The sequence below is a fragment of the Emys orbicularis genome, chromosome 1 (assembly GCF_028017835.1).
Source record: "Emys orbicularis isolate rEmyOrb1 chromosome 1, rEmyOrb1.hap1, whole genome shotgun sequence".
NCBI classification, from domain to species: domain Eukaryota; kingdom Metazoa; phylum Chordata; order Testudines; family Emydidae; genus Emys; species Emys orbicularis.
The window spans coordinates 223,983,893-223,996,509 of NC_088683.1; the positions used below are offsets into that span (position 1 = coordinate 223,983,893).

General features: G+C 46.6%; 1 protein-coding gene across 1 annotated transcript in view; it reads right to left on the bottom strand.

Annotated features, from left to right (window-relative positions):
• PDK3 (pyruvate dehydrogenase kinase 3) overlaps positions 1 to 12,209 on the bottom strand; it is an 84,864-nt gene extending 72,655 nt beyond the window's left edge. Inside the window, exon 1 of the mRNA XM_065407026.1 lies at positions 12,104 to 12,209. Coding sequence (XP_065263098.1) covers positions 12,104 to 12,209 — 106 coding nt within the window. The remainder of the gene's footprint in view (positions 1 to 12,103) is intronic.
• Between the last annotated feature and the right edge of the window lie 408 nt (positions 12,210 to 12,617).

The following is a 12,617-nucleotide window of genomic DNA, read 5'->3' on the forward strand; positions in this document are numbered from 1 at the left end:
TGACGGGGGAGTACAAGGAAACAATGAAGTAATACCAGTCAGCATGATAGGCAGAGGTCTCAGCATATCAGCAGCCTAACTGTTGTCAAGTTTTTGTAGGCATCACGGAAAAGAAGAGTTAAGGAGGGATTTGAAGAAAGAGAATACATTAGATTTGCAGATGTTTAGGGGGAGCTTCTCTCAAGCATGAAGTACTGCATGGGAAAAAGCACAAAAGTACTTGTTTGAAAATTTAAGAAGTGGGAGATGGAGGCTGGCATCCTGGGCTATGACGCAGGAGCTGACCTTTCAATGGCACATGAGAGAAAAGTAAGGTGGTGATAAGTTGTGAATGGCCTTAAAAGTGAAGTCAAGTAGCTCATGTTCGATGAGATGAAGGGGGAAGATAGTGGGTGGATGCAGAGACAAGGATGACATGGTGAAAGCGACTGTGACGTTGCACCCCATAATGCTTTATAGAAATATGCTTACAAACGTAAATATGACATAACTGGAATATGTTTTATGCTAGATATGCCATGTAACATATCTGTGCAAAGGTTATGTTCTTCTGCACATATTCATCCTATTTGTATGAATCTATCATTCTTCTATCAGAAACTAGGAATATCAAATATAACTCTGAGGTCCTATTGTAATTATGCAAAGTGTGGGCCATTAATGGTGGTTTGGAATCTTGATGGCTCCCATTAACCAGGACAATTGACTGTAAATGGCTCTGTTTACTTGCAAGCCGTCCTGAGAGTCAGGCCAGAAGAATGAAGGCTTGGAGTCTTACAGTGACATGTGATCATGTCACCTGAACTGGAATCCATCTTTAACTTGGTGCTTTTCCAGAGAGGGACAAAGGATTCCCGCCTTATACAAAAGTTATATAAGGGAGTGGAACAGAACAAAGGGGGCTGCAGTCATGAGAAATCCCCTAGTTACCACCTGAGCTGGAACAAGGACTGTACCAGGGGAAAGGATTGGGCCCAGACTAGAAGGAGACTAGTCTGTCAAAGAAGCTTATTGGAACATTTCTGAGGGGGAGATTTACCTGCATTTAGGTTCCTACTGTATTAGGCTTAGACTTGCATGTTTTATTTTATTTTGTTTGGTAATTTACTTTGTTCCGTCTGTTATTACTTGGAACCACTTAAACCCTACTTTTTGTATTTAATAAAATCACTTTTTACGTATTAATTAACCCAGCGTATGTATTAATACCTGTGGGAGCAAACAGCTCTGCATCTCTCTCTATCAGTGTTATAGAGGGCGAACAATATATGAGTTTACCCTGTATAATCTTTATAAAGGGTAAAACAGATTTATTTGGGGTTTGGACCCCATTGGGAGCTGGGTATTTGAGTGCAGGAGGCAGGAGCACTTAAGCTGTTTTCAGTTAAGCCTGCAGCTTGCGGGGGACGTGGTTCCGACTTGGATCTGTGTTTGCAGCAGGCAAGCTTGTCTGGCTCAAACAAGGCAAGGTACTGAAGTCCCAAGCTGGCAGGGAAAACGGGCTCAGAGGTAGTCCCAGCACATCAGGTGGCAGACCCAAGGGGGTTTCTGTGACCCAACCCATCACAGTGATGTGCTATGAAAATGATCTTTGCAGCAGCTAAATGCGTATGAGCACAGCATGATTGCATTTGTCATGGCCAGAGAGAAGTATGTTGCAGTAATCAAGACACAAGGTGATGAGAACTTAGATTAGCGTTTAGCAGTGTAGATGGAGAGGAAAGGCTGTATCTCAAAGATATTATGCAGAAAGGATATGCAAGATTTAGACATAGCCTGGATGTGAGGTCCTAGAGAGGGGTCCAAGTTGAAAATGATCTCCAGGTTATGGGCATGAGCAACAGGCAGGATGGTGATGGTGTCCACAATGATCGAAAAAGGAGGTCGCAAGAGGGGACTTCGGGGCGGATTATGAGCTCCATTTTAGCCATGCTGAGCTTGAATTGATGGCTAGACATCCATGTGGAGGTGTCAGAGTTTAGGCTGTACAGGAAAGAAGACTGGAGTACAGAGGTAGATCTGTGTCTTCATCATAGAATTTATGTTGACAGGTGAGATTACCCAGAGATAAGGTTTAGAGGGAAAAGAGAAGGTGACCAAGACAGAGACCTGAGGAAACTTCAGAGAAAGCTAAAGAGGGATATGAAGATGATCCTCTGAAGGACACGTTAAAGAAGTTATCAGAGAGGCAGGAGAACAACCAGGAGAGGAAAGAGTCATGGAAGTCATGGGAGGATTGTGGGGTGAGGTGGGAGGATGGGGGCAGTTTGGAGCGTGCAGGGCTGCAGCGGCTGGGGAGAGACCCCCCCCCCCTTCCCAGCCCCAGCTCTAGGGCTTCCGCAGCGGGCGGGCGGGGGGGGGGGGGGGGGGAGAGATATGTATCTCAAGACAAGCCAAGGGTTCTCACAAGAATTTCTTTGGTGACCTCAGAGTGCAGCCACCAACTCTTGCTAGTGGCCACTCTGAAAATTTTTCCTAAAATGCTTAATTTTAGGAAAAACAAATAAACATGCACATGTCCAAATCGTTGTAGTTTACTTATATAGGGTTTTTTTGTTCTTGTTTTTTTTGCGCAGACTCAATAATAAAAATAGTGTACAGTGGTCTCTATTCTTTACTGGACCTAAACAGAATAGAAATACAAATAATATGCTTTGCACGTTCTTGTATTTTTTGTTGTTTCTTTTGCTTCTTTGGTCGCTTTTTATAAAAGACTTACTAGCTGGTAAGTCTGCTGCTATGAAACCTGATACTTGTATTTTAATATCGCTTTTCACAGCCTCCCAGCTAGCTTAGTAGCTGGCTGGGAGGCTGTGAAAAGTGATATTAACAAACATACAAATATCACTTTTCACAGCAGATTTACTCAGCCCCGGCAAGCCCAGGGACAAATTAAACCCTGGATGGAGAGGTGCTCCTCCAGCATTTGTGTCTCCAGAGGGGGGCTTTAGGGGAGGGGCCACTTCTTTGTCCCCTGCCCCCAATCACCGCCCAGGAGGCTGTGGCCGCAAGAAAAGCCTCTGGTGGCCGCATCTGAGAAACACTGCTTTATAGGAATACAGATCCACATTAGACCTGAGTGGACTATGGTTTTAAATTGAGTTTAGATATTAGCATGAGTAATAGGCCAAAAGCATGTGACCTTTCTTACTATTTCCTTCTTTTTGGAGGATTGTTTGTGTTAAACTTGTAGTGACTCTTGAAATACCAGTATTATATTATTTAAGGTTAGGGATGAGGTCATAGAACTACAGGAAATATGGTTTATTACATGGATTGGCAGCCTTTAGCATGCGGCCCATCAAGGAAATCCGCTGGTGGGCCAGGACGGTTTGTTTACCTACAATGTCCGCAGGTTCGGCTGATCGCAGCTCCCACTGGCCATGGTTCACCGCTCCAGGCCAATGAGAGCTGCAGGAAGCAGCAGCCAGGACATCCCTCGGCCGTTGCCACTTCAGGCAGCCCCTATTGGCCCGGAACGGCGAACCGCAGCCAGTGGGAGCTGCAATTGGTCGAACCTGCAGACGCTGCCGGTAAACAAGCCAGCCCGGCCCGCCAGCGGATTTCCCTGATGGGCCGCCTGCCAAAGGTTGCCAATCCCTGGTTTATTAGATTACACATGCAGTAAATATTTGGTTTGTTTAGTTTATTATAAAGAAATGCTTAGTTCTCTAGTTAGGAAGAAATATGGTAAAATGAGATAAGAAAGCCTTGAAGAAAGAGGCCCAGTCATTAATCTTGTCTTGATCAGGGCAAAGAACAGGGTTTCAGCTGGCCTTAGCTAAGATTCAATTACCAGCAATGACATCAGTTGTTTGTTACAGTGAAGGAAAAAAACCAAGGTTTCCTATGTTTTTTTGTCAGAACTTTCCTTAACTCCCCATCCCTCCTTGAGTCAAACCACAATGGGAAGGTACCTCCCACACCTGATCCTGTTGTAAATATTTTGGCCAATGCTTATAACTGTAATGTTGCTAGGATATGGAATATAGGCATGTAAATGCTTAGATTTGTATTTTGAATGTAAGCAACAAGTGGCATTTGGACTAATAAAGGAATGCTTGTGTGGAAACTGAGTCATGATATACCTTAAAAACTTATTAGGAAAATTAGTTCCAACATAATTGGTGCTTTCAAAGGGCCAATTTCATATAGCTGAAAACAATTATGACCTTTCAGCCTGGGAGGAAGAATTTAGTTAGAAAAATGTGAAAGATAATTAGGAATGTTTAAGAATACTTTATTAGATACCCAAAAAGCCACAATTGAAGAAGGCGGCTTTATTGGTAAAAAAAAAAACGATCTGGTTTAGAGGGGAAACAAAGGCAGCTCTAAAACAAAAAAATAATCATTTAACAAATGGAAAAGACGGGAAGCTGACAGTAATAAAGATAAGTCAGGAAATGTGGAAAATTGATAAGGGAAGCAAGGGGACAAAAGGGAAAGACTATGGCCAGCAGAGTTAAGGACAATATGAAGGAGTTTTTAATGTATATTAGATACAAAAAAGAATCTTAACAATGGTATTGGTCCACTACTAGAGGGAAATGGAAGAATTATCAATAGTAATGCAGAAAAGGCAAAAGTGTTCAATAAACATTTATGTTCTGTATTTTGGAAAAAAGTAGATGATGTAATCATATCATATGATAACACTCTCCCCATTCCACTGGTATCTCAGAAGGAAGTTGAATATCAGCTACTGAAGTTAGACATTTTTAAATAAGCAGGTCCAGATAACTTGCACCCAAGAGTTCTAAAAGAGCTGGCTAAGGAGCTCGCTGGACCATTAATGACGATTTTCATTAAGTCTTGGCACACTGGGGAAGTTCCAAAAGACTGGAAGAAAGCTATGTTGTGACAATATTTTAAAAAAAGGGTAAATGGGATGACCCAGGTAATTATAGGCCTGTCAGTCTGATATCAATCTCAGGCAAAATAATGGAACAGCTGATACAGGACTTGATCAATAATATAATTAATTCCAATCAACATGGGTTTATTGAAAATAGATCCTCCCAAACTATCTTTTTTATAAGATTATAAATTTGGTTGATAAAGGTAATAGTGTTGATGTAATATACTTAAACTTCTGTAGGGCGTTTGACTTAGTACAACATGACATTTTGATTAAAAAACTAGAACAATATAAAGTTAACATGGCACACATTAAATGGATTAAGAACTGGCTAATTGATAGGTCTCAAAATGTAATTGTAAACAAGAATCATCATGGAACGGGTGTATTTCTAGTAGGGTCCCACAGGGATTAGTTCTTTGCCCTACGCTATTTGGCATTTTTATCTATGACCTGGAATCATCACTGACAAAGTCTGCAGATGACACAAAAATTGGGAGGAGTGATAAATAATGAAAAGAAAAGGTATTGATATAGAGCAATCTGGATCGTTTTGTAAGCTGGGCACAAGCAAACAATTCATGTTTTAATATGAATAAATGTAAATGTATATACATCTAGGAACAAAGAACATAGGCTATACTTACAGTACGGGGGACTCTATACTTTGAAGTGGTGATTCTAAAAAGATTTGGGGGTTGTAGTGGATAATCAGCTGAACATGAGCTCCCAGTGTAATGCTGTGGCCAAAAGGGCTAATGCAATCCTTGGATGTACAAATACAGGAATCTCAAGTAGGAGTAGAGAGGGTACTGTACCTCTATATTTGGCATTTCTGCGACCACAGCTGGAACACTGTGTCCAGTTCCGGTATCCACAATTCAAGAAATATGTTGAAAAATTGGACAGGGTTCAGAGAGGAGACACAAGAACGATTAGACGATTAGAAAACCTACCTTGTAGTGACAGACTCAGGGGGCTCAGTCTATTGAATGTACCAAAGAGAAGGTGAAGGGGGTTGATTATACTCTAAGTACCTACATGGGGAACACATATTTAATAATGGGCTCTTCAATCTAGCAGACAAAGGTATAACCTGATCCAACGGCTGGAAGTTGAAGCTAAACAAATTCAAACTGGAAATAAGGCATACATTTTTAACAGTGTGAGTAATTAACCACTGGAACAATTTACCAAGGGTCATGGTGGATTCTCTATAACTAAGGCTGCGAGTCATTCACGGAGATCACAGAAGTCACGGCTTCCGTAACTTTCCATGACCTCCATGAATTTTGCAGTCGCAGGTGCGGTTGACCCCAGGGCCATCCCAGCAGTGGGGAAGCCCTGGAGCCAGCCACACCGGCCGCTGCTCTGGTAATCCCAGGCAGCTGGTCCCCAGCACTGCCCTGGAGCAGCAGTCCAGGACCAGCGGCAGCGTCCCAAGCTGCCCCCACAGCCGCTGGGGCCCTGGGCCGGCCCCCCAGCAGTGGCAGGGGGCCCTGCACTGCCCCTCGTCCCCCTTCCCCCCAGGAGCAGCAGCCCTCAGGAGCACTCCCCTCCCAGCAGGTAAAATTTAGTCACAGGTAAAAGTCATGAACAGGTCACAGGGCCATGACTGACTTTTACTAAAAATACCCATGACTAAAACGTAGCCTTATCTATAACTGACCATTTTTAAATAAAGAATGGATGTTTTTCTAAAAGATGTTCTCTGTATTGTTTTGGGGAGGTTCTGTGGCTTGTGTTATATAGGAGGGCAGATTAGATCAGTGGTTGTATTGTTTTTAAAATTATTACGAAGAACAAGTTTAAGCTTTGTTGTAATGTCCGTTGTTTGCCTGCACTGCTCAAGACCTGAAAGCTTATGTAGGAGGAACGATTTGAGTTGGCTTCTTAAATACCTTCATGCTGTTTCACATCTGATACTCCTTGATGAAACATAGGAGCCTTGTCTTATAACAGGCTTATTCGAAGTGATACAAGCTACGAAAGTGAGATCTTGGAAGAGTGTTGCCGTTTTCATAATGTAATAAAAGTACTATAATGACAAATAATAATTAATAATAATAGTGTGTAATAAGCATGTCATAAAAACAAATTTTATATTTCCAAGATCACTGCTTTTATAATTTATACTCAAGTAAAGGAGAAAATCCCTGGAAATATTCATTTTCAGGAGGGGGTTCGCAAGACTTGACATTTTAGTGAAAGGTGTTTACAAGTTGTTAAAGTTTGAGAACCACTGGGATAGATGATCACAATGATCCCTTCTGGCCTTGAATCTATGATTACTTTTCTGTAACAGCAATTGCTGTAATTGCCACAGAAATGGAAAGGGAAGGAGGTCCATGAGACCCTCCCATATTAAGACATGGAAATCTCATCTAGTAAGACATTTGAAGAAGTCTGAGACTCCAACCCCCAAGGCGTTATATCTTAATGGACTGCTACAAATCTACAGTCTGCCGTCCCATTCATTGCTAGCTCTTTTGCACATTACAAACATAGGTCCTGATTCACGGATGCCATGCTCCTGGAACCCCAACACTGCACACATTGCTAACATCAAAATCAAATAATTGAGCATTGCTGCAGCTGGGCCACTGTAAGCTCTCTAGTGTGGCCACTCTAAGCCAACAGGAGAAAGCTCTCCCGTCAGCTTAATTACTCCAGCCCCCGCGAGTGGTGGTAGCTCTCCCACCGACATAGCACAGTCCACCCCAGCACTTAAGTCGCCATAAATTATGTCGCTTAGGGGGGTGGCTAATTCATACCCCTGAGTGACATAACTTATGTCAACTTAAGCTGTAGCGTAGCCATAGCCTTTAGTCACAGGACATTAATTATTTGGATGAGTTCCTTCCCCGCCCCTCCCCCACCATCCAAGTAGTGGCTATTTGATATTTGAATTTTTATATATTGTCATTTTAAAAAGGAGGGGAAAGTCTGATCCCTACTTTTTACGCTACATTTAAATTTAACCTTATAGCTGCAGAATCCATCTCACAAATGTCTTAATGCTGAACTATAGCCGTAACCAAGGAAATATTAGGGTAACTGGCCAAGCCAGTTCTATTGCTAGCCTAATAGCTCCAAAGCACTTAATTATGGGTTTTTGATAACTCAACCTATTTTTCTTGACTGAGCTCTACAATAGCCATGATTGTATTTAAAATTTGGGAAGTTACTATGTGACTCATTCCAAAAAAAAGTTTGGGCCTGAAGTAGGAAAAAAGTGGCCAGTCCTTGGATGAATGTTGTTTAAGGAAAAAACATCTAAGTGTATGGATTGATTTAAATGAAAGCCCGAAACTACTTTTGGGAGGAATTTAGGGTACGGTTTGAGTATAAGGTTGTCTCTGTAGAAGACTGTACGGTGTTCCAGTCACAAGGGTTTGCAATTCATCCATTCTGTGTACCAAAGTGATTGTTACAAGGAAAGCAGTCTTCACAGACTGGAGAATTAACAAACATGAAGCAAATGGTTTAAATCGGTGTTTCCCAAACTTGGGACGCCGCTTGTTTAGGGAAGGCCCCTGGCGGGCCGGGCCGGTTTGTGTACCTGCCGCATCCGCAGGTCTGGCCGATCGCGCCTCCCCCCGTGGTTCGCTGCTCCAGGCCAATGGGAGCTGCTGGAAGCGGCGCGGGCTGGGGGACGTACTGGCCGCCGCTTCCAGCAGCTCGCATTGGCCTGGAGCAGCGAACTGTGGCCACTGGGAGCCGCAATCGGCCGGACCTGTGGACGCGGCAGGTAAACAAACCGGCCCGGCCCGCTAGAGGCTTTCCCTACACAAGCGGCGTCCCAAGTTTGGGAAACACTGGTTTAAATGGAGGACCCATCCAAGTAAGTATCACACTAAGGCCCCATGCTGGGTGAGGGGAGATTTACAATGCTAGAAGGAACACCCTAATAAATCCTTTACAAAACTTAATCACTGAAGGGTGAGAGAACACGGTATACTCTTGAATACTAATAGCTGCACACCACGCTATTAACTATTTACAATAAAAGTTACTAAACGAGTAAAGAGGAGCACAAGTGCAAGTGACAGGTAGCTGGCTCCACAGGAGACAAGGAGGAACTGAGGGCTGGTTGATCGCTCAGCCCCCTTTAAACCTTCAGTTGAGGGGCCCCCTCAAGGGCATGAAGACCACAGGTGGATACTGCTGGCTAAAGTGTTCTGATCTCCAGCACACTGGGTTCGTGCACACCAGAAGTGGGACACATAATGGACTTATCTACACTTACAGAGCTGCACTTAGTGAGGATGCTACCTACACAGACAAGAGCTTCTATCCTTAAGCTTCATCGTAGATACTCCGCCTCCCTAAGAGGCGGTAGCTATGTCAACAAGAGAAGCCCTCCCATCGACATAGCTGTCTACACCAGGAGTTAGGTCGATATAACTGCATTGCTCAGGGGTGTGCACAGAAAGTTGCAGTGCTGTAAAGTGGCAGTGTAGACAAGGCCTTAGAGAGACAAGGTTGGTGAGTACAAATGAACTCTCACAGGAAAACGATAAAAGATAAAAACACCACATCAGTGATGGGTAAACACTTTTCACAAAGCAATGACTCTGCATCTGACCTATAAGTCCTCATCATCAAAGGAAATCTGTACAACACTTTCAAAAGACAAGCCTGAGAGCTTAAATTCATAACTTTGCTAGATACTAAAAATGATGGACTGAATAGAAATGGTGGATTTATGGTTTATTACAATCTGTAACCCACTCACAACCTTTCTCCCACCTCCACCCTTTCCTCCCTGTGACTGGACAGGTGTTAATGGGCCACTTACCACACATTTCACGGGACCATTCAAGGTGAACTACTAAACAATCTGTTTCACCTTGTATTTGAGAGACAAGGTGGGTAAGGTAATATCTTTTTATAGGACCAACTACTGTTGGTGAGAGAGACAAGCTTTCCAATCTTAGGGCATGGCTACACTTGCAGATGTAGAGCGCTGTGAGTTATACCAGCCTTTGGAGACCGCAGCAGGGAAAACGCTGCCCTGTGTTTATACTGTCAGCTGCAAGCACACTGGCGTGGCCACACTAGCAGCTCTTGCAATGCCACAAAGAGCAGTGCATTGTGGTAGCAGTGCAAGTGGCTGCAATGTGCTTTTCAAATGGGGGGGGAGGGGCAGAGTGTGACAGGGAGTGTGTTTGTGTAGGTGTTTTGGGGGGCTAAGAGTGTGTCAGCATGCTGTCTTGTAAGTTCAGACAGCTGCAGACCCCCCCTCCCTCGAGCCTCTCTCACACACACAAGCAAGCAGCATTCCACAGTAATGGTTGCTTTGTCCTGGAGCAGATAAGCATGCCGGCTATCAGAAACTGAGCTTTAAAAGGGCATATCCGCATTCCTGTAGCTGATTTCAAAACAATGAGAAGAGTGGCCACTTGACTTCAGGGGATTATGGGACGTTTCCAGAGGCCAATCACAGTGCAGTAATGCAACACCTCGTTCACACTGACACCCGGATCTTTCAGCCAGGGCACAGCAAGCTTTATGCTTTTCCTGGAGGTGGATTACCAGGAGCGCTCCAGCTGCAGAGTCCAGGCACTCTATGTGCCTTGCCAGTGTGGACACATCGGGAGTTAGTGTACCCGGGGCTGCTTTAATGCGCTCTAACTTTCAAGTGTAGCCAAGCCCTTACACAGAGCTCTTCTTCAGGTCACCTTGTATTTAGCAGCAACACTCAGACTATGTCTACACAACAGCAGCTGCACTGCTGTAGCACTTCTGGTGAAGATGCTCTAAGGCTATGTCTACGTTAGCCCTTTTGTCAGTATAACTTATGTCACTCAGGGGTGTGAAAAAACACCCCTCTGAGCGACATAAGTTACACCTACAGAAGCGCCGGTGTGAACAGCACTATGTTGACAGGAGATGCTTTCCTGCCTATATAACTACCACCGCTCGATAGAAGGACTCTCCCATTGGCATAGAGCAGCTACACAAGCGATCTTACAGCAGCACAGCTGCATCGGTACAGCTGTGTCGCTGTAAGATTGCTAGTGTAGACATGGCCTAAGCTAATGGGAAAGAGCTCTCCCTTCGGCTTAACTCCTACCTCCACAAGAGGCACTAACTATGTCGGCAGGAGATGTTCTCTCACCGACATAGTGCTGTCCACACTGGCACTTAGGTCAGTATAACTTACGTCAGTCAGGGGTGTGGATTATTCAAACCCAAACCTGAGCAACATGTGTTATACCAAAGTAATTTGTAGTGTAGACATAACCGGAGTTAGTTTCCCAAACCTGAAGAAGAGCTCTGCGTAAGCTCGAAAGCTTTTTTCTCTCACCAACAGAAGCTGGTCTCACCCACCTTCTTTCATTATTTTTGCACTCACACATGCTAACAATGAAAACTGACTGGTCAGTTTGACTTTCTGGGTTGTCTGTAGAGGGGAATCAGAGGCCTTGGCTACACTTGAGAATTCACAGCGCTGCCGCGCGAGTGTAGTTGTGCCGCCAGCGCTGCAAGAGCTCTCTCGCAGCGCTGCAAGTACTCCACCTCTCCGAGGGGAATAGCTTGCAGTGCTCCGAGCGAGCGTGCAGTGCTGCAGGCGCTGATTACACTGGCGCTTTACAGCGCTGCACTCGCTGCGCTGGGGGGGGGGCGTTTTCACACCCCTGAGCGCAGCAAGTTGCAGCGCTGTACAGCGCCAGTGTAGCCAAGGCCTGAGTCCTTCGGACACTCCTAGCTCCAGCCTGTTCCCCGCCAGCCACACCAGCAGCGTTACCCCAGGAGGCGCCGCACAGAGGACAAGCCAGGGCGTGCAGCTGTCTGGGCAGCTTCCTGGGAGCACCCGGAACAGCCAGCAGAAGTTTTCCAGTGGGAGGAGACACATGAAAGCTGCCGTAGTCTCAGGGGACGCAGGAGCCCGCTTGACAAGGAGCCTGCTCGGCCTCCCACGGCGGCGGCCCCTCCAAGCTGGGCGGGCTGAGCACCCGGCCCAGCGAAGGAGCGAGGCAGAGAGCGAGGCCTCTTCACCCACAGCGGGGCTGGGCGCATCACCGCCCCGTGGTGCGGCATGTGCCTGACAAGTATCACCGCACTCAGCCCCCCCCCAACCACACACACGCCAGGGGGTGCCAATGCCACCCCCCGCCCCTCCCCCAACCGGGCGGGGGAGGGGTCTGCGCATTTCCCTTCCCCCAAGAGAGACAGCAGCCGGGGGCCCCTGCTGCGAGGGCAGCTGGGGCTGACACCTCCACTGGGGGCGCCACTCACCGAAGTCCAGGAACTGCTTGATGGAGAGCGGCGAGGGGGAGAAGCGCGAGTAGTGCTCGATCTGCTTGGGGATGGGGCTCTTCAGCAGCGCCCCGCACAGCCGCATGGCGCGCCGCTCCCCGGGCCCGCCTGCGCGGCTCGGCCGGGCTAGTGAGCGGGGGCCGCGGCGCAGCCGCCCCCCCTCATGCCGGGCAGCAGCGAGGCCGGCTCCGCCTGTCACGGGCAGCCAACGGCGGCCGGCTGCTGGGAGGGAGGGAGCCCGGCGACAGCACCTGACGCGCGCGCGCACCCCCCGCGCGCTGCCTGGGCACTGCGCAGCCGGCAACCGCCGGGCACCGCCCCCCCATCACCCGGGCGCATGCGCCAACTGCCCCGGCAGCGGGCCCGGGCTGGTGGGGATTCGGGGTTGGGGGGGTCAGGTTGACAGGAGAGCGGTGTAACCGCCACCCGGCCTCAGACGGGGGAGAGACTGTCACACACAGACACAGCGACACCCTGCATGTCCTTCCTGGCA